The sequence below is a fragment of the Mus pahari genome, chromosome 4 (genome assembly GCF_900095145.1).
Source record: "Mus pahari chromosome 4, PAHARI_EIJ_v1.1, whole genome shotgun sequence".
NCBI lineage: Eukaryota > Metazoa > Chordata > Mammalia > Rodentia > Muridae > Mus > Mus pahari.
In genome coordinates this window covers 125,587,471-125,610,313 of record NC_034593.1, presented here as the reverse complement: position 1 = coordinate 125,610,313, position 22,843 = coordinate 125,587,471, and the positions used below count along the sequence as shown (strand labels likewise).

The window sequence follows — 22,843 nt, the reverse complement described above, 5'->3', positions numbered from 1 at the left end:
ATATCTGTCTTTTAGGTTCAAATATTTACTGCTAAAAGCATCCAGGTGATAGGTTGGGTAAAGATGCAACAGCAGCTACAAAGCTTTGATAAAGAGTTCTAAGTTCCCGGAGCTCCTGAGTCCCTCTCTAGCTCCTGGTGTATGTATGGCTGCTCAGGAGCCCTCTCCCACTCTATGTTGTAGGTATCTTTCCTCACCCCTTTTTCTTTGGCCAGAAGTCCCTTCCTCTTTGAAGAGTGTTTAGGTCCAGAAGCAAGGTTGAATTCTCAATAACATACAATAATTTTTTGGTACAGTCTCTACAGGATTAGAATTTATACACATTGCCTCTTTGTAGAAGTCAATATCTTAGTACAATCGCAGTGTATCGTCATCATAATCATGTTTAGAACATTTGCATCATTTCAAAAAGAAATCTTTCCCCTTTTAGATATTGCCTCCAGTCTTTTCATTCTCATAACCCTAGGAAATCAATAACCTGTTTACTCCGGATATCTAGTGTTAATGGAATGAGATATAGTACCTGTTGTTTGAGACTGACTTCTTTCACTCAGCAATGTGTTCTCCATGTTGTCTGGACTGTAGCATAATCAGGGCTCCGTTCTGTTGTATGGCTGAGTAACGTTCCATCACACAGATATATCTTTTGTCTACCTGCTCATTAAAGGAAGGACACAGGACATGATCCTCTACTTTAAGGACCCTTAAAAATAAACAGAAAAATTCTGCAATGTGATAAACACGCCCATCAAAGTAGGAGGATACATCATTAACATAATGAAATCAGTAGCTTCTCTATATACCAATAACAAGCTTTCTTAGAAATAACTTGGGAACAAAATTCTGTTCACAATATATATATATAAAAAAAATCCCAGTAATAACCCTAACAAAGAAGGTAGCAAGCCTCAGTAACAAACAGAAAGATACCGTTAAAAGAAACTGAAAACCATACAAGAAGATAAAAAGACCTCCCACGCTCATGGATTGGCAGAATTAGTACTGTGAAATGGCTACATCAAGAAAAGCAATCTACCATGTGCCTCCACTGAATTCCAAGGTCGTCCTTCGCAGAGGCAGAAAAAAAAGAACTCAGGAGTTCACAAGGAAGCACAAAAGACCCAGAATAGCAAACACAATCCTGAGCAGAAAGACTCCTGGGGTCTCGGTAGAGGCCGACCTCAAATTGCACCACAGAGCCTTTGTAACAGAAATAGCGCAAGGCACTGACACAAAACAGGTGTGTGGACCCATGGGATAGAATAGAGGATCCAGAAACAAACCCACATAGCTTAGCCACAGGACCTTTGACAAAGGTATCAGGCACGCAGATTAGAAAAAAGACAACTTGTTCAGCACATTGGTGCTGACACCACAATGAAACTGGAACACACACACACACACACACACACACACACACGCACACACTTTCAAAATGGGTCAAAGACTTTAGTGTAAAACTTGGAACTCTGAAACCGTTAGAGAAAAGCTCAGACAAGATATCTTAAGACATAAGAATAGGCACAGACTTTCTGTAAAGAGACTCTAATAGAGCAGAAATAATCCTAAGAACTGACAAATAGAATTGCCTAAAATTAAAGGCTCTCTGAGCAGCAAAGAAAACCGGCAGCAGAATGGGGAGAAAATCCTCCCGAATAGGAGACTATCGTTGCCAACGCCACCTCAGACAAGATATTAATAGCTGCAGTCTATAGAGGCCTTCATTGTGCTTTGAATGCACAGTGTCCCCTCTAGGTCCATGTTTGAGGACTTGGTTGCTAGCTGGCGGTACTGATTTGGAGAGTTGTGGAAGTTTTAAGAATCTGAGTCTCACTGAAGGAAGTAGGTCACAGACAGTAGGTCTTGGATCATATAGCCCAGCCGCACCCTGTCCACTGCTCCCTGACCACAGACCCAGTGTGCCTCCTCCACACGATGGACTGTGTCCCCTCAAATCCTAAGACCTCCCTGAGCTGGTGTTTCTCAGGGACTTGGTCACAGCAACAAAAAACAGTAAACAAGACAACCTGCAAAAATTAAGCAACCAAATAATGTGATCAGAAAATAGACTGCTGAACCGACAGTTCTCAAAGAAAGAAATGCAAAAAAAAAAAAGGCCATTAAATACTTGGAGAAGGGGCCAAGATCTTTAGTCATTGGAAGAAACGCAAATCAAAACTACACCAAGATTCTACCTTATTCCAGTCAAAATGGCTAACATGCGGAAAACTGACCCTAATTGCTGGCAATGATATGTCAAAAGAGCAACCATTGCTTTTCATTGCTTGTGGGAATGTAAATTGGTAGGGTCCTTATGGAAATCACGATGCTTATTCTTCAGAATGAAAACTAGGGCTATCATATGAACCAGCAAGGATACTCTTAGGGATTTATTCAAAGGATTCTAAGCCAGCATACCACTGAGATACAAGATATGGAACTAGCTCAGTTGCCCAGATGAACTGGTATATATAAGACGTATACACAGTAGAGGTATTCATCTATAAAGAACACAATCCCAATATTTGCGGGAAAATGTGTAGAACTAGAGATCACCAGGTTAAGTGATATAAGCCAGACTCACAAAGACAAATACCACACTTTCATTTACATGCAATGTCTAGATTTCCAAACCTCCAGTGTGTGTGCACGAGTGCGTGTAAGACAATGAAGTCTACAACTTTGTGTGCTTAATTTTTAAAACATTGAAAACTAATAAAAATGTATTTGAAACCCTAACACATTTAAAACTCCAGAAATGGAGGTTCTGGAGCCAAGACCATGTATTGCCCTTGCAGAGGACCTGGGTTCAGTTCCCAGCACCTCTGTAGAGGCTCACAACTATGAGTATTAAGAACAAGTGACTATTGAATACTCAGCTATGAACATTGTACTGGCTAGTTTTGTGTCAACTTGACACAGCTGGAGTTATCACAGAGAAAGGAGCTTTAGTTGAGGAAATGCCTACATGAGATCCAGCTGTAAGGCATTTTCTCCAGTAGTGATCAAGGGGGAGAGGTCCCTTGTAGGTGGGACCATCTCTGGGCTGGTAGTCTTGGGTTCTATAAGAGAGCAAGCTGAGCAAGCCAGGGGAAGTAAGCCAGTAAACAACATCCCTCCATGGCCTCTGCATCAGTTCCTGCTTCCTGACCTGCTTGAGTTCCAGTCCTGAATCTTTTGGTGATCAACAGCAGTATGGAAATGTAAGCGGAATAAACCCTTTCCTCCCCAACTTGCTTCTTGGTCATGATGTTGTGTGGGAATAGAAACCCTGACTAAGACAAACATGATAGCTATATCACCTCCTACCCCAACACTCAGGGGATACAATGGGAGAGGGGGCGGCAAGGATGTATCAGCTGAAGGATAAGAGGTGCTGTGAAGTACTCCTTCCTGGATGTGACATGGCTGTTGCGCTCATGAACTGGCAGCAGCTATGGTAAAGGTTAGCTCTTGGGATGTAGCACAATTCTGAGAGTGCCTAGCATACACAGAGGCCTGGGTTTGATCCTCAGCACTTTATAAACTGGATGTGGTACCCCAATATATAATCCCAACACATAGGAGATTGAGGCAGGAGGATCAGGAGTTCAAGGTTATCCCCTGTTACACAGCCAGTTTAAGGCCAATCTGGGTTATATGACTCTACCTTAAGCAAACAAACAAATACACACTACACACACACACACACACACACACACACACACACACACACACACGCACGCACATGCACACACAAACACAAATATACACACACACACACACAAACACATTACACACACAGAGTTAACTTTCTGTTAAAAATGAAGGAAAATTAGCATTTCTTAGGCCCACCTTCAAAAAACATCCACACAGATCCTTATCATTTACTGTCTTAAGCTTATGAAGCAATCATGGCAGACAGTAGTGCTGGACAGGAAGTAACTTACACGGACACCGTTGGATTGGCATGGTATTGGATGGCAGGCAGAGCTCCTGGACTCAGCAGTCAGGAGCTGAGTCCAGGAGCTTGCTCTTGCTCCCCTCTTGGAAAGTGACCACCCACAGTGGCCTGCGCCCAGTGGTCCAGAGCATGCTGGGGAACCACTCACAGGTTCTGTAACACAGGCTGCTCCTTGCCAACAGCAAGGAGAGAGGGAGACAGGATTGGTGCTGCACACTGGTGACGGTTCCCAGGTGATGCCCAGGCTGTTGGTGTGGAGATCAAGTGAGACCTGGTTGAGGGAGCTGTGACCCAGGGAAAGTGGAAGACCCTTACATCACAAGACAGTCTTTGTTTGTACTCCTGATATTTGTACTCCAGCATGAGAGAGGAGAGAAGATGAGAAAGCAAGAGTTTGTGCCTTCTGTGGGAGAATGTACCTTCCTGCAAAACATCAGGGGACCTCTCGTCCTCCGGTTCTCAGGGTGATTTGAACGAGGTGAGTGCTACACTACACATTTCCAACTGAGGTATTTATGGGGTGGCTTGTCAAATGGGGTGCTGGTTTTCTTTAAAAAGTGGTAATTTGTTTGTGTTGAAGACACTTAGGGACCATGACAGCACTGAGCGTCACTTGTGTAGTAATCTTCAGATCTTAAGAAGAATAATGACCACTGCTTTCTGGGGCTTCCATGTGGGTTCTCAGAGACAACTGTCAAGGAGGCACTGTGGAATCAGTGAGGCAGCAGCACCAACCCTTGTTAGGAATGTCACAGATGTGGCTTCAGGAGGCAGGCATGCTTAGATAACACTCAGGTTAGCCTGATGATATTTTCTGAGTACAGAGAAAAATCCATACCAGATTTCTAAACTCCAGAGCTAGAAGATCATAAATGTGCATAGCTACTGAATGTATAGGTGTTTGTTATCATACCAATAGAAAACAAACATACCAGGTTGTATAGTATTTACAGACTAGATTTGTTTAAATTCGGAATTTGAACTAGAAGCTAGGAGAAAACGAACCTGTCCAAAGCTTGCTTTGCAAGTTAAAATAAAGACCAACAGTGTACATTTTCTTTGTGGTTATTTTACTGGAAAAACAACAACAACAACAACAACAAACATATTTTCAAAACTGTCAAAATAAAAAAACCAATACACAAGATCACACCTTACAAATGCAGTTAAAGGTATGTAGGCTTGTCACAAGAAATCCCATCTCAGTAGTTTTCTCCATAGGCAAGAACACTTGAAAGACAAATCTTGGCACTGTTGGCTGGATGCAAAGTTCCTGTAGCCAGCTCACCGCATTGTACCACCACATCAAACCTCAGCCAGGATCTTCTCCACCAAGACGACTGCATTGATACAGTTTAAATGTTCACATTCTTTCTACATGCCATTTCTCGTAGTCTGGGGTTACAGTTCGTCATTATCCAACATCCTTCTGTATGCATTATACAATATATACTCTCCTAGTCATCCATAACCTCCACAGTCTTCACATTCTCTTCAGCCATCACTATACAAGAATATAATTTCATATATAAATACATAAACACGCATCTTCAGAAGGGGTGGGTGGGAAGAGACCATCTGCTAGAAAACAGATCCAGCCACAGTAGGTAATTCAGGGAACCCTGGAAAGGACTTGATGCCACTAATACTAACTTGAAAAAAAGCAATTCAGAAACTTAAAAAGAAAAACCAAACTAGTTGTGTGTATTTTATTCTGCACCATTTTGAGTTAAACAGGAGTAAGTCCAACAGAGCACTTACAACATGAAGCACTGAGGGTGTGGCTAGCTCACGAGTATTGCAATGATTGTTCAGGTCTCCCCAGAGACATGGTGCACACACTGGAGTCCATGCTTCAGGGTCCTCCTTTCTGGGTCTTCGTTCACACATGTCACAAATGGAGTGCGATTCAGATTAGATTCAAGTTCAAGGCTCTTTTGAGCAAATGCTACACGCTTCCTTACTGATTCTATGCACCGGTGAGGCCTCTTTCAGACCCAGAAGTTAAAGAATACATTAGCAGTCTCTTGACAATATATATTACCTATGTATATCTCCTTAGAGATTATGTAAAAGCCTAAGAGCTTATTGATTTGGTTTTTATGAGCAGTTTTCTCGAACACACTTACACATAATTTTCTCCATCAACAGAACTGATAAAACACAGGGCACCTTTTTCTTTCAAGTATCTGGGTAAAATAGTACACCCTGAGAATTTAGGGTGCAAATATTACACCTTGTAAACCGTAGAATGAGACTCCTCAAGCACCACATAGGAAAATGTATACTGTGATAATCTTAAATACAAAGAGTACCGCTGAATGTGTTTTCTACACACATATACACGCTTATCATGAGATTGTGGTCATCTACTTAGAAGTCAACACTGCACACAATCATTGTGGAAATATAGCCGTCTACTTAAGAGTCTATTCTGTCCTGCAGTCCAAGGTAGAGTTCAGGTAATAGGAGCATTTGGTTTGTAGCAAATACAGGCTTTTGTCTCTACAGTGGATGAAGAGAGTTAGAATGTATCAAATCTCTTTAAGAAGTGAAGGTGCAAAGGTCAAATCTGAATAAAGAAAAAGGTATATATGTCACTGGACATTTTCTAATGATACAAGATGAATTTGAATTGCATGCTAATTTTTGAAATTTGTCATGAAGCTGTTAGAGTAGAACCCATTGTTAGCTTAATTACTTTGAGACATATTTACCCAGACACTTAATCCTGGGCTTCATTTACTCCTGAAGACAGTCTCAATAAGTGTTCAAAGAAATACATTCTGGCAAACTGAATTATCACACTGGCTACAAATGTGTTTAGTTTTCAAGAAAACAATTCAAACCCAGGCCTGTTTCAACCCATTAATGTACCCATTATCCCAACAGGGAAAAACCAGTAAATGAGTCCAAATTCCTTCCCAGAGTATAGTATGATCATCGTGGAAACTAAGCCTCACCCAGGACCTTGAGCGACAGTAGCTAAGGCCAGGTCACACTCTGTTAGATTCCAGCTCATGGCTCTACTCAGGATACATCTTCATTGATGGTTTTCTTATAGAAAGCATGACAGCTAGCTTGGTGGTTAAAAGACTACTGCTGGGAGTTATGGCTTCTTGCACCAGAAGATTGTCTAGATTCTTGGTTCATTCCACTTGGGTTGAAAGAAGATGGAAAAGCCACTTCATTCACATGTCCATGTAAGTTCAAGTAATGACCAAGCAAAGGATTCAGCGTGTGACTATGAGAATTCTCTTTCTCTGTCACTGACCCGTGTGGGGAAGGATCAATAGCTGTCATGAACAGCATAAGCATCAGTTTATAAGTACACTTGAATCACTTGGACATTTACCACATCCCTAGCAGGCTGAGTGAGGTTTCAGGCTTTCACACAGAAGCACAGAAGTGCTTCCCCCCTCCAACCCCACCCCAAGATTCTCTCCTACTTGGGAGAATGGAAGGCTCAGATCTGCTGGTGGAAAATACTGATAGTAGCCCATGATACATTTTCTTCCTACCTTTGTAGGGAGCTGGCTAACAAACCCATAGGGCAGTCCCAGAAGTCTGCTGGAACTTACATGGCCTTCTGGGCATAGCCTCTCTCCTTTCAAACCCTGTATCCTCTCTCCAGTCCATTCAAATCCTTGCGATTCCACACCTGCTGCTCTCAGGTATATGGGTTGAGATCTTGGGAAGAAATGGATTCTAACTTCTTGTTCCAATATTAAGTGACCCTTATATGCAGTCAGTTTGACTGAAAAAAAAAATGTTCAAATTCTGGGGTAACAATGCTTTCTTAAATATGGCCCAAAGTCATCTTCTAACCCAGAGACCATGCTTCATATCGCATGCCTCAGAGACAAGGGTTTATTTCATAGCTCATTGTCCAGTAACCGAGTGGATTGTGGTCAAAGACCACTCACTATTCCTGCTTCAAATCTTGCTCTTCGTCTAAAAGAATTTAATTTTTAGAACTTGTTTCTCCCCCTTAAGAAAGGCCCCGGAAGTGGGATTGAATTTGGTTTTGAGCCTGGATTTAAAAACAACAACAACAACAACAACAACAACAGTGACAAAATATTAAAATTATAAAAGCCTTAGAAAATTCAGTATTCTGAGAGGCATAAAATCCCTCACTTCAAGAAGCAATTATAAGTGGAAGGTAAATACCGATGATTGTCAAAATAAAAAGGGTCATCTCAAGAATTTTCCAGAATGCTTTATCTTTAAACAACAAGAAACTGAGCAGAGATCCCTTACAGAAATCTTGAGAGTTAATACTTGCCTTTTAAAGGGGTATTTGGCTAGAAAGTAATTAAGAAATTCTTCAGTGTATCACTTAATTGAGACACCAATTAGGAAAGTCTGAATGTACCCATTCAGTCAGAACTGGGTTACAACTGGTCAGTAATGCATCCAGTGATTTGGAATCTTAACAATTGTTAAAACTTGAAGCAAGAAGCTAGCACTGTAATTACAAGCTTCTTCTGTGGAGTGGTTGGGGCTGGAGCAAATTGCAAACACTGAAACGAAGTTCACAGTCAATTCTGTCTTCTTCCCCAAACAGGCTTCTCTTCGGGCTGCAAACATCGAGAGGCAGGACACAGCTATGAAGGGACTCATTTACGGGTCTGTGTGTTGCACACTTACAACAAAGGTTGGATTCTTAAAGGAGAATGGGTGGTTTATGCTTTCTGAAACTAAGAACTTAATTTTCAGTGTTAATCACGGGTTCCCCCATACCTCAGAATATTTTGCTTTGTGACCAAAACAGTGTCATGGCACTGTGCAAATGGGAAAAATTAAAGCACAAATGTCAAAACCGCCATCTGTCATGATTACATGGGAAATCATGCCAAACCTGGTCAGACAACACAACAGCCAGAACGACAGAGTTGGCTACCTATTATTACTGATGCAGATGTTGTGTTTCAAACCTAAGCAGGAGATGCCATCTTGTCTACTAGACTTGACATAGCTCAGGAAACTCCAGGGTGACTTCTGATTTCAGTTCTTGATTTGCTGATTAGCTTTGCAATCGAACCAATCAGATGCCACTGCCTGTTTTGAACAAACCATTCAAGTACTCAGTGTACTGTGTGCCTGGTCACAAGTGCAGGAGGGCAGGCGGTGGCAAGAAAGCTTATGTCCTGTATTAAAGTATAAAAGAAACACTTCGTGGGGAGAAACCCAACCATTCAGTCATCTTATAAAACTGAAATAACAAAAGCTACCTTAAGAGAGTTTGTTCAGGAAAACATACAAACTTACACACGTGGTTCCTAAGAAATAAAAGTGCGTAACACAACTGGAAGTTTTCTCAGATGAATTCAGTGTTACAATGAAACTTTCAAATTAAAGAACAGTTCTTATTTCTGTCTTGCTCCTGCAAAAGAAAAAAAAAATGCAAAGAAAACATGGTCAAAGAAAAGATGACTCATTCCAAAAGAATATTCCCCTTTAAAAGTACAAAAAAAAATGCATCCCCCATTGGCTATCTGATTATTTGGCTCTTTCTCTTTAGTTTGGAACTTAAAAGTTTTAGATGTGCTTAGCAACCATGCCCTGCGGTTATCAGACACTGTTGCCTTCCAGAAAGTGCCACCAAGTGGAGCCTGTCTTGGAAAACCGACTCAAATTCAATCCGTTGTTCAAAACGATTGTAGAGTTAAATGCTTAGTTTCTCTGAAATCATTCACCGGGACAAAATGGCATATTGTATGCATCCCTAAAAACTTAGCACACAGAACTGGTATTTAAATTAAATTAATCTAATTAGATCAATGAACCCTTGCCCTGGGGATTCTGGGAACACAAGTGACTGCTAAGCAAGTTATGTGGAATTTCTCACAGTGTGCTTTTTTATATAAATTACATTTCCTGTCTATAACATATAACTCAATTAGACCCATATTAAGACAGTGCTGACATTATTCCAAAGTGTATAAAAATTATCCATTTCCTCTCTTTTGAAATTTCTTAATATAATCTACTAGAACTGTGCTTAAAGAATCCTTTTTTAGTGCCTGGAAGTTGATTTTCAGATACAGTAATATGAAGACAAAAATAAAATCAACTTCAAGTGCTATTTGTTGAGAAGAAAGAAGTCTCTATCGTATGAAACATAACCTTGAGATAGAAGACTCAAATAACATCTCTCTACCTATAAGCAACCAAAGAAGGAAGGCAAGGTATACTTTAGTCCTGTGACCTAGGAAAAAGAGCCTGTTTCAGCTTGTTTATTAAGAATGAAAGATAGAATAATGATATTTTTGCAGCTCATGCGAACATACTTCAAATATATCTTCTTGCTTCATATATATAAGATTGAGAAAATATATTTGGGCTAAAGGAACTGTATGGAGCATGTAGTGCCCACAGCTAAGCAGTCCCCCGGAGCAGTCGAATGGCACACATAGTACCTACTGCTTAGCATTCCCCTGGAACTCACTGATACACAGTTTGGTAAACTTGATTTTCTATTTCAGCAGACACAGAACAGCAAGAGGGAACTGAACACAATCATGGGTGAAGGAGGAGTGACCAAGAAGAATAATTTGAATTACATAAAAGAACTTAACAGTAATTCTGGCTTGGTGTGGTCATAGGCAAGGCTTATAAGGACTCTTTGAGCAGAGTGAAAGGGGTCAATAGGGGGGGGGGGAGGAGGAAAGTGGAGGAGCAGGGGAGGAGGAGCAGGGGGAGGAGCAGGAGGAGAAGCATAAGAAACTCCTCTCCAAGATGACAACCAACTAAGAAATGGAGATAAATCTGTTAAACAAGATAATCTAGATATTGCTCTGTGGATATCCATAAGGTATTTTTTGTGTGTTTCTATTAATTTTAGGGAAATTTTGTTTGAAAGTATTGGTTTAATTCTGATTAAGGATAAAATAGTAATAACTACCCAATAAAACCCACCAGAGGCTTCTCAAGTGACTCCTGAGAGTGAAGACGAAGGGTTAGCCATGCTGTGTTACCGAGGCGTCTCCCTGACTGCCTACCCAGGAGTTTAGACCTGAAGCACTGACCACATTCATCAAGGATTCAGGGCAGACTTCTCCTTGCTCCTCCCAGGCCTGTGCCCAGACAGAGAGGAAAATCACTACACGTAGCTGGCAAGCTGCGCCCAGAGTTGTAGAACAGGCTGGAAGGCTGTGGGGGATACTAGAATACCCTGGCACCCAGCCAGTGGCTTGCCTGGAGACCGGCCAGCTCTGAGGGGACTACTGTCACTGTCTCCTGACTGAGAACTTCAGCTGTGTGTGCACAGGCCCCTGATATCACCCCGGATGTCTGAAACAATAGGGGTGAGTTCCTGGTTTGTCCAGGCCCTGGGGACATTTTGGGGGATTTGTGGGTTCTAGTTTCCAAGGAATATTGACACTTTCTACATTCCATGTTCGTTGAGATAATTGACAATTCCATCTTTACAACTTTTCTCAAAATTATTTTCATTTTACAGATAAAAGTGTATACAACACTGGCCTATACCAGTATGTAATAGTACTACACTCTGAGTCCCAGCTGTTCCTGTGTCATATGTGCTGGTGCTCTGGTCAGAGGCACATGGCTCCCACCCATCAGCATGCCTGGAGAGACGGGGCCCCCTCTTATGTTCATCCCATGCCCTTCCTCCTCTGAACCCTATCATAGACTTATCCTTGAGTCTAGTGTCTCTGATATGGCTCAGGTTTCTCTTTATAGCATAGAATGTTCTGGCTGAATATTTAATCATGTTAATCAAAATAAACATTTTAACCATGAGAAAAAAAACCAGAGAAGCTTAATGTGTTGGATATATTCAGACTTCAACTTATTCCCTTCTCCCTGCTTTTCTTAGTCCTTTTCTCAAACTCAGCATAACACACACACACACACACACACACACACACATACACACACACCACAAACACACACACATACACACACCACAAACACACACACACATACACACACACACCACAAACACACACACATACACACCACAAACACACACACATACATACACACACACATACACACACACCACAGGCACACACATACACACATACACATACACACATCACATATATATATACATCTCTCTCTCACACACATACCACATCTCACACACACATACCACACAATACCCCATACACACATACACATACACACCCCACATACACACACACATACACACACACATACACACACAGCACACATACCACACACAAAGCACACATATGCCACACACACACCACACATACACATCACACATACCACACACACAGCACACATATACCACACATACCACACACCACATACAGACACATCACACACATATCACACACACGGCACACACACATACCACACATACACAGACACACACATACTCCCCCACACATACACACACAGCACACATACCACACACACAGCACACATACACCACACACACACACACACACACACACCACAACCTTTCTCTGTCTCTCTTTCTTTTATGATAATGAAATAGCTGGATGATTCAATTTTCTCTTGAGTAGAATGTTTATTTCCCACCTGATTAGAAAAATTAGCATAAGAGCAGCCAGCCTAGCTATATTCTGCTGTCCTCCATGAGGACACAAATGTCACATAATTGTTTACTAGGCTGAGTGGCCAAGAGGCAAATAAAAATGCTGAAAAAGTTCAGAGAAAGTATGCCTGGCACAAAAGTGCTGATAAGGGATGGGTATAATTCATAGGAAAAGGGAAAGTAAGGGATATGGGTGACCAAGGGCCTTCTGTAATGATGCAAGCACACGGTTCAAACAGCCTGGACTTCATTTACTGTGAATTAGAGCAACTTATATCTTCATTTGCCTAACAGGGATTAAGGAAAGTATCTACTTGTTTCAATAATCCAGTGGCATGAGGCTCAGCTATGGTAAGGAAGAAAATATGAAGGTAGACAGAGCCCACCTGTAATCGCAGTCCTTGGGAAGCAGAGGCAGAAGCATCCGAGATCCAAGCATTGAGGCTAGACTCAGGTAAGGTCAAGGCCAGCCTTGGCTAATATGCGTGTGCTCGACAGAACTGCAGAGAAAGGTATGAGAGTGAGCGAGAGGGAATCTCAATCCAGTGAAAAGGGAGAAGAGACAATTAGAATCAAAGCGCATTAAGAATATTATAGATCAAAGCTGCAGCTATAGTAATATTATACTAACTGGGAGAGAGAGCCACAGTCATGTTAGAGGAGGGGGAAAGAAATGATCTATTATTGATTGTGGGATGTAATTATGAGATGAACAGAAAATGAAGCGGGGAGTTATAGCAGCCCAGCCACTGTCCACCAGGACAGGAGAGGCAGCCACAGTCCTGACCTATCAGGGATGCTCAGTGTTTTGAAGGATGCTGTGCTGAAAGAGCTGCCAAGGCTACCCAGTCCTGCAATTTTAGCAATTCATTCTGTAATAAAATTGGATCAAAACCCTCCAAAAAAATAAAAACAAAAACAAAAACAAACAAAAAAAAAAACTAAGGCTATTGAAGTCACCTGAGTTGGAGTGGATAGGAAATGAGAAGTGACATTGGGACAGCTAGTGCTGCTAAATAATTAACAGAGAACCCAGAATAACTCCTCAGATAGTAAGGGGAACACTGGGGCAGACACCACTGAAGTGTCCCCAGAGAGAGGGAAAAAGACAAAGGACAGAGACCAAAATGACACTGAGATCAATGTCCAGGTTGAAAACTGAGCCGTACACAGAGGGACAGTGACCAAGCAAGGGTCGCCTCACCTCTTCTTTAAACAAGCCTCGCTTTCCTCCTGCAATTTTGATACAAAAGGATCTAGGTTTGATGGTCTCAGAAGTCCTCTAGAGCCACTCAGAATACACCATGAAATCAGAATGTTGAAAACAGCTCTCCCTGAATCCAGCTTTCTCTCTCCTCTTTGGTTGTCATATGAGGATGCCCTGTGACTGCTCTGCGCCCTCCTAGGCTCCCTCCACATCCATGGCTTCACCAACCCCTAGGGATTAGCTAATCCAAACAGCCCTAGGTACACATCTATCCAACCAAGGGATCCAAACACTGTTGCCTATAAGATAGTGTCCTGCAGAGCCAACCGTCCGTGCTGGGTCTCCTCTGCAGGCACACTGGAGTTTCCTGCCTCTCTTCCCTCCCTCTTCACTAGTGGTCACCACACAGTGCAGTGCCCGTTGAAGACTCTTGGAGAGGAACCATCCGAACAATCTTTCTCTGGGTTGCAACCAGAATGATGTTTGTGCTTTTACTCGAAGCCTTAGCAAAAGTCCCAACAAATGTGATCTTATGCAGTGTTTTCTTATCTTGGAAGACACTTTGCGGCATGCAAGACCCTTCCCTAGCCACTGACAAGCTAATAAACACTGGATGATTAGATAGTAATGCCCTCAAGCTGGTAATATAGGTCTGTTTACCTTATTTGATAATGCATAAATTTTCTTATCTGATAATGCAGGAATCAGCATCGCGCACACACACACACACACTCACTCACACACTCACACACACTCACACACACATACACTCACTCACACACACACTCTCACACAGTCACACACACACACACACACACACACACACACACACACACAGAGGGGAGGCAGGAATATGTTCCCACTAGAGATAACAGGAATGTTAGAGAGTCTGTCGCCCCCAAGATTACAGCATTCTCATATCTCAGTTCCCTTTTTCTTTTCCACGCAGTGTGGTTTTTACCAAGGAGTGAACAGCCTGTAGACACATAATCTCAACCCTTCTTGCTCTGCAAGACAGAGAGGCAAGTCTGCACACAGCTCTGCCACCCATGTGCTCCTGCCAGAAGGCATCTTCACTCTGTCTTCTGTGTTTGACCTGAGGTGTCCTGGTTCCAACCACTCACTCACATCCATGCCTCCTATCAAGTTCCACAGGCTGTATTTCCAGCAGAAATCCCTGCCTGCGGGCGCGGGTCAGACTCGGTGTCAGAAATAGATTTTCTCTGATTTCCTTTGCAAGTATGGAAGTTGTTCTTTTTCAAAGGGAGAGTAGGTACTTATGGGGATTAGCCTTGGGGCATGGTGGGTTCAGCCAGGGTAATACAGCATAAAATGCAACTTGACCCAAGGAGTAACTTGGGTTCCAGAATCTCACCCCCTTCTGAAGGTCAAACTCGTGTGTGTGTGTGTGTGTGTGTGTGTGTCTTATATCTAACCACACATAAGAACATATAAGATGCACTAAAAACCTTAATGGAAGTATTCTGAGCATTTGAAAACTCAAGAACAAGAATTTTTAAAAACTGTGGTCTCTGACTCTTTGCCTGCTTGTAGAACCCTTCTCCTATTGGGCTGCCTCCTGTCCAGGCTCCATGTGATGGTCTGTGCCTGGTCTTATGTTGCTTGCTGCTATGCTTGTGTTTGGTTGGTGGTCCTGGGAGGAGGGGGTGGATCTAGGGGAGAGAGAAGGGGGAGGGAGAGATTGGCAGGAGGAGAAGGGAGGGGAAACCGCAGTCTGGAAATAATCAATGAGAAGAGAATAAATGAAGTAAGTAAATAAATGAATGAACTACATTAATAAATCAGAATGTTGGGTTCTAAGTCCCCCCAACCCAAAGGGTAGTTTTTGTTGTTTTTTTCCGGTTCTGGTTTTGTTTTTGTTTTTGTTTTTTGTTTGTTTGTTTTCTTTTTAGAATAAGAAATTCCGAGGGGCTGAAGGGAAAGTAAGGAGAAGGGTACTTTTGATGACTTTAGTAAACATCTATTTGACACACTCTCCGTGCTTCTGGGGGAGCAAATGTGTTAAATGTGTTTCTGGTGAGCTAAGTTGGTTTGCCTGGTCCACCTGGAGGCCAGAAACAAAGAGAGAGGCTCACTCCACAAAACCTACACCAGGGCTTCGTTTCTTTCTCCTTCCAGCCTTTACTAAAACAAAGGCCAAGGGACTGTGGAAGGTGCCTTCTTTCCCTTAGTTCTCTGGTGAGAGAAACACAGCCGGCAGTTTGCCATGGTCAAAGGGGAAAGGCCATCCAGACTGAGGAGTGAGGGAATGAGGATTAGTTACTTCACAAATCAGGGAGAGTTTAGTTTCCTGGAGCACCCGTGTCTAGAGACAGCCTCTGTAACTCTCCCACTCCCAACACAAAGCTAACGGATCATCAGAGGAAAACCCACTCACCAGGAGCTGTTCCATTCTGGTGCTTTTTTTCTTTGAGACGCTTGTCATCTGTGTTCCACCACGAAGCTCATGGTGGTGCCATCGAAGGAAGGGGGAGCAATGATCCGTGGCCCCAAGGGCTGTGAGGTGACGCTGATGACAGGCTTGCCGTGCAACTGGGCAAAGCCCTTGGCCCCCACGAGCTGGGGTGTGGCTGCCGGGGCTGAGGAGGAAGAGGAGGCAGGGGACTGACTAGAGGCCATGAAGTACGGGGCTTCGGTGAACGCTGCAGCTGTCTCTTTGCTGGGGGTCTCTGCGGCCACAGAGAGCTCACTGCCTCCTGGAGTGTGAGCCATGGGCGTGGGCTGCAGGGCGTTGGGGGGCAGCACTGTGGGCAGAAATCCAGGATAGATCATGTAGGTGGGCCCATAGGCCCCAGGACTCAGGGCCAGAGGAGGTACAGGGAGGGACATGGGCGCCACGGGCTGCTGTTGAGAAGTCATGGGCACATCCACGTATTGCCCTGTCTCGGGGTCAAACAATCTCCGGGTCATGGGTTGCACAGGCGTGTCCACCAGATAATACTGGCCGGTGGTCACATCCAGGAGCATCTTGCGCTGCGTCTGCTGAGGCTGTGGCTGCTGGAAGGGGTCTGTGGGGACAGCAGCTGAGCCTGCAGGGGCTGGGGCTGGCATACCGGGCGGGGAGAAGCAGAGGACCTGAGGCTGGGCGCCCTGGAGGGTGAAGGGCAATGCCTGCTGGTGGTAGACGGCAGTGGGAGTATGCTCGGGGCTCTGTGGCCCTGTCGGGGCAGCAGCGACTGTTTCTCGGTGGTTGTCAGGTTTGGTACGCCAAGCTGGTCTGCTGGTTCCACTGACCTGAGATCCTTTGGGGTTACTGGGGACCTGGCTGCGGGCACTCAGTGGAGGTAAACTACAGAGAGTGGCAGCTGAGGAGCTGGGGGGCCCGTCTCTGGAAGCCCCAGGTCTGCCAAGCAACTCCGCTGAAGTAGCACTTCCTTTAAGGGGGATAGTCAGGTAATTCTCACAGTCACTGTTGCTCTTCTCCAAACTGACAGAGGTTTTCCTGTTGGTGGCATCCTCAGGAGGGGCTCGGGTGGCTGGGGAGATCTTCAGGGATCTGAGTCCCTGCGCTTTGATGCCTTTGGCGGTTGAAAGGCCCTCAGGAGAAGGCCCTTGTGGGAACTTGCCAGCAACACCTCCAGTTTTTTGAGTGCTGCTAGAACTCACCGTGAACACATTCCGATTGCTGGGGAGTGGGGGGAGGGGCTGCAAAGGTTGGGTTCTTTCCACATCTTTGTGGACTGGAGGAATATAGAGAGACCGGGGCCTTTCTCTGGCCATGTTCTCAAAGGCAGCTGCCCGGGCAGACACGCTCTCGGTGCTGGGGTTTGAGTTTCTCCTCTGCAGACGTTCGATGGGGGCCGCTCGCAGGACCACGCCACCTTTGTGTCCCGTGTCCCGTTGTTCTTCCACCTGTCCCAGCTGCTTGGCCAGCTTGTCAGGGTCTCCTCCTTCGGGTCCAGCTACCCCTTCCTTCTCCTCACTGGCTATGAGTGACAGGACATGGCTGTCAGCCATCATGGGCAAGGGGTCACTTTTGCGCTTCCATTCATTCCTGTTGAAGCTGTACAGCTCTTCCATGGACCTCACGGCAGCCGTCAGCTTCTCCAGGGCATTCCGGGCTGGCTTTGGGGCTTTCCCCTCCTCCTTGCCCTCTTCCTCTTTGGGCTTCTCCGGGGTCCTCTGAGCAGAAGCTTTGGAGACAATCTTGAGCACAGGTAGATAAGAGCCCTGCTCAGATTTATTGGGGGCGATGGTGGCCACGGGTAGCCTGCCAGATGCCCTGTGAACCAAGACAGTCCCTTCTGGGGAGGAGCTCAAGAGTCTACCGCCATTGCTCGCTTGGCTCACACCTTCCCTGGGCTCTCGATCCACACCTTCTTCTCTCGGATTCACAACCGCCTGGCACATAATCACCATAGGGGACAAGGACCTAGATCCTCCCGAGGCAGGAGTCAGCTGCCTAGGCTTAGGCCCTGTCAAGCCCTGCTCTGGGGTGACACTGCCCTTGTCACTGCTATCGCCTGACCCTTTGATTAGCTTCCTCACATCCCTCACCTGGTGGAGAGGTCCCGAGGCCTTGGACTTGTCTCGAACGTCTCTCACCTGGAACTGGGGTACTTTTTCCAGGTTGTCCCCACCCCGGAAGAGTTTCTGCTGGGTCCTGCTGTTATCTTCAATGGTCTTGAAGAGCTTTGAGCTGCTGCCGCTGGCCAGCTTGGGCGTGAGCAACTTGGCAATGTTGAAGTCTGAGCTCGGCTGCTGTACACTACCCAGCCGGATCTTGATTTCCGGAGCCTTGGGTCTGATCACGGCCACGGAGGTGGCCTGTGTGGCGGCAGGGTACTTGGTGGCCTGCTTCTCTGGCTGTTTGTCCTTGGGCGTCTGCTGGATGTTGGGAACAAAGAGGCGAGACATGATGGTAGACTTGCTGGCAGAGATCTCCCCAAGATCAGCTCTCCAGTCCCCACCTTTGGGGAGTTTCAGCTTCCCGACGGGAGCTTTCTCCTCCAGTTTCTCTGCTTCCTTCTCCTTCCACGTCCGGAAGGCGCTGTTCTGACTCCGAAGGAAGATGCCCTTCACGGTCTCTGAAGCACTCTTTTTAATTTCACATACTTCCATGTGGCCATCGGAGAAATTTCGGCCGGAACCTGGGTGGCTCTCTCGAGGAGTACTGGCTTTGAAAATGGGGGATTTAGAACCGACGACAGACCCTTCTCCGCCTGCATCAGACACACTGACCACGGTGTACTCAGGACTAGCCTCGGAGTGTCGTGAACTCTGCCTCTGCAGACCCCGCTCCCATGGCTTCTCAGCCCCAGGAGGTCCCTCTGTCTCCTTCGAGCTGGGGCGGTTATGGTGAGATGTATCAGTGACTTCCCCTCTCTCCATTTTGAACTCGTGTTCTCTCTGCATCTTCTTAGAAATGACGTTTTTGAGCAGGCTGGAAGCAAATTTGGACTTCTTCTGGGGGCCATCACTGCGGGAGGCAGGCTTGCTACTCTCAGATGTCTCTGAGCCGTCGTCTGTGTACACAGACCCTGGACCCTTGCTAGAACCTTTGGTGATTCTGCAGGGCCCAGTGGCTGAGCTGGCCTTGCTCTCACTGCGGAGATTGAGGGGCTCCAGAAGTGTGACCACCCGAGAGCCGGTTTGGACCTGCTTCTGGAAGCACAGGGGTGTCTCCACATGTTTGATTTCCCCCTCAACTTTGCTGACCACAAACTCCAAGGCCTTGGTCTGGGACTTCTTGGCCTGGAGGTAGAGCTGGTCTGCAGTGGCTCGGGTGCCACCACCCTTCCTCAGACCTGCAGCCACAGAGGCTGCACTGCTCCGTAGCAGGCTCTGTTCCACTCTGGCTCCAACACCTCCACATTTTAAGTCCAGGAAGGTTGACCATCTTCCAAAGCCCACTTCAGAGAGCGTGGTAGAGGATTCCCGGGAGCTGATATTCAGAGCCTCAAAATAAGGGTAAGCAAGGCTCCGGAAGGCCCTGGAGGTTAGGTTCCTCACCTCTTTGTCTGCATCGTCCAGCTCACTCACTGCACTGGAGGCGCCACTGGAGTAGTCCACCAGCTCCTTTGCCCGGATGGCCCCGCACCTGGTTTGCAGGCGAGCAGGGACAGCAATGAATTTCTTTGCATGGTCCTGAGCCACGGCTGCAGCCGAAATTTGCTTCAGTGAACTTGAGTTGTGTTCAGCAGCTGAAGAGACTCGGAGGCTCATGTCGCCTTCATGCTTGGCAGCATAAATAATGTTTTGCTTTGCACGCACGTTGCTAGGCTCATTTATAGCCCGGGAAGTTGGCTTGATTGACAGGAGGATCTGGCTTGCTGCACTCCCACAGCTGCTTGCAGCAGTGGCCGATGCCCCTAAGGCTGCCTCCCGGAGCTCCAGCAAAGGCTCAGGTGGAGTGGCAGTGCCAGGTCCAGTGGGTGGAGGGAGAGTGTCACTGTCAGAGGGGCCACTGCCCACTTCCGTGCTGCTGGTGTCCCGGCCGCCGCTGCCTGCCCCCGGGCGAGCCAGGTCGCTGCTGATGGGGCTGGGGGTCCGAGTGGTGTTTGTGCTTGGCGTGGTGCTGACATAACAGCTATTGTCATCGTCTTCTTCCGTGGTGATGTCTCCTGGGGTCTCATCACTGCCACCAAAGGAAGCGTAGTCCACGAACGAATAGATCACATTGTTGTCCTCGAAGTCCCAGCGAGAAGCCAGCCCCACGTCGAAATCCATACCCTGCTCTACCTCAGTCAGCTGGATCTCATGGGTGGTGATGTAGTGTGTGTCCTCATTTCTCAGGGGGCCCCTCTTGCTGTGGGACTTGGCAATAATGTCCTTGCACGACTCTGTTCCATCATCGACCCCTTCTCTTCTGTCCTCCCCCACTCCTGCCCGGTCTCCTGCTTCTTCTCCTCTGTGTTGCCAGCAGCTCATTTCGGGCTCACTCTCAAAGCCTAAGGATGAAGAGGAGGTGGTCAGGACCCCCAGTAACTTGGTGGGGTTGTCCATTTTGGAAAGGCCATTGTCTTCTGCACTGTCCACCGGGGAGGAGGAAGAAGATGAGAAGTCGTTTTCACAAGCCTGGGAGGGGAGGCATTGGGAGGAAGCAGGACTCTCCCCTGGAGCTGCAGGGGCATGGCTGCTGGCTTCATCCTGGGCTTTTTTCTTCTGACTCCTGGAGGCCTGCTTCTCCGGGCAGTGTTCCCGCGGCAGTTTCAGGGTCTGGGGACTCTCCCTTCGGAGTCCGGCTGAAGCACACATCTCCACATACTTGGCTTCAGGCTGGGTAGAGGCTGACGGCTCAGGTAGTGGCTGCAGCTGCTTCCTGGGCTCCGGGCTGTCTTGTGGTCGGCTCATGGGGTCCTCCGCAGGCGGCAGGCTGGTCTGTGAGTTCAAGTCAGAAGTACTGCCTTCCATTCTGAGTCCTTGTCCAGGTCTTAGAGACAAGAAGAGGCAGTGGTGAGCGCTGGGGCTGTCCTGGGTCCCCCTCTGGTTCCGGAGGGGCCGCAGAGTGACCTGAAACAGGTTCCCACGTGCCTGGGCTGGCCCCAAGGCTGTAGGTGCCACCGCCACAGCTGCCACCACCGCCCAGTTCTTCAGCCCCTGTGGTGGGGCCTCGGCAAACCAGAGGGAGGTGGGAGGGCTCCCAAGAGAGGCAGCAGAGGTGGTCTGTAGCCAGGGGGCTGCGGCTCTGGCCGCGACTGTGGCCAGTGTCCTGCGGCTGAGCTGTCCTGCCCAGTTGCTTGTCTGACAGCGTCGGTGGGTGGGGGTCTGAATGCCATTAGCCAGCGAAGAAGCAGCATCTGTAGGTCGGATGGGGGTCGGCCAGAAATGAACGGAAAGCATGTGCTGTGCCTTGTACAGCTTTGTCGCTGTCCTGGATGGGGAGACAGAGGGTCACGTCATTCCAGAAATATTTTTAGTGTCCATTCCCTAGCCATATCGAAACTACACTTGAGGGTAAAAAGAAGAGATGCGGAGAGGAGGCGGGGGTGGGGAAGGAATGTGGCTTCTGATTCAAATCAACCAAATGTTCATTGTAATCTGTTTTAGAGACGTCTAGCAAGTACACAATTACCCTTCGCTGGCTGCCATTTTTCCCCAGACTCTGATTAAATGAATTTTCTCTCCTTGTTCAAAATTCAAATTTTTGCACGGCACTTCAAATCTATTAAGGACACTCCAGAAATATTTCAAGTCCCACTTGTGCATATGGTAATTTTATATTTGCCTCATTTGCATTGTCTTTCCCTCTTTGGAGAGCAAAATCAGATGAGAGATGGTCATAAAAGTTTTCACAGGACAAGAATATTTCATCATCCTTCCCTTCGGCCAGACTTATACTCTGTGAAACATAACCTATTTGTTTCAAATAGGAAAAAAAAAAAATCTCTTCTAGGATCCTTGCTGTGTTTACTCAAAGCTTAAAGGGAGAATTTCCCGAGACCTAAAAGCTCCTTAAATAAATTTAAGCTACAGACATTCTGAAGGAACACAGGAAGACAATATGGACACTACTTTAAATCCCTACAGTGACTACTCAAGCTCAAAACGTTCCTAAACTTGTAGACGCACTACAAAAGTCCCGTTAAATATAGCCTTAGCTCCAGCTCAGCGATTGGGTTCCCCTGGCTGCATGCCAGCTCTGCAGGGCAGAGAGTCAAAACACAGGAAAGATCAAGGAATATGCTTACCCTCCCTGAGTACAGTGCAGCTTGGAGGGAGGTTCAGAGAGGAAATGTGAGCCGCTGGCATGCCCCTGAAAATACGGCCAAAATCCCAGTTCACCCGCTCTGAGATAGATCCATTCCAAACAAGTCAAAGATCTGGGCAGGCAGATTTGCCAGGCAACAGAGGGGTCGGTGCTAGCAACCTTTGGGGCGATTCCCTGGGCATAGTCCATGGAAAACCACGACTGGGTTTTGGTGCGACCTGGCCCTCATCGTCTGCCAGGCCCAAGTCCACCTCTATACATAGTCTGTGTGTCACCTATGCCGATTGGATAAAGCCCTATTTTAAACATCCACATTTGTGGAAAGGAAAATAACACCGCCAACCATCCCCTTTTGATATGAATGCCACCCCCACGCTGAAACGGGTTCCTTCCTCTGAGTAGGCGTGTACGTAGGTGAGAAGTAGGTACCCCTAACAACTGCAGCATCTACCTTCTCTCCCT

The 22,843-nt window shown here is 46.2% G+C and overlaps 1 protein-coding gene across 1 annotated transcript; it reads right to left on the bottom strand.

Annotated features, from left to right (window-relative positions):
- Window positions 1–5,001: 5,001 nt before the first annotated feature.
- On the bottom strand, window positions 5,002–21,598 carry C4H4orf54 (chromosome 4 C4orf54 homolog). Its single transcript, XM_029537985.1, has 2 exons — window positions 16,109–21,598; window positions 5,002–9,332 (listed from the first exon to the last, which is right to left on the bottom strand). The coding sequence occupies exon 1, from the start codon at window positions 21,511–21,513 to the stop codon at window positions 16,153–16,155; it is 5,361 nt and encodes a 1,786-aa protein (XP_029393845.1). The 5' UTR covers window positions 21,514–21,598; the 3' UTR covers window positions 5,002–9,332; window positions 16,109–16,152.
- Between the last annotated feature and the right edge of the window lie 1,245 nt (window positions 21,599–22,843).

Coding starts and splice junctions, on each gene's coding strand:
- C4H4orf54 (XM_029537985.1), bottom strand. CDS start 21,513: ATGCTTTCCGTTCATTTCTGGCCGACCCCCATCCGACCTACAGATGCT.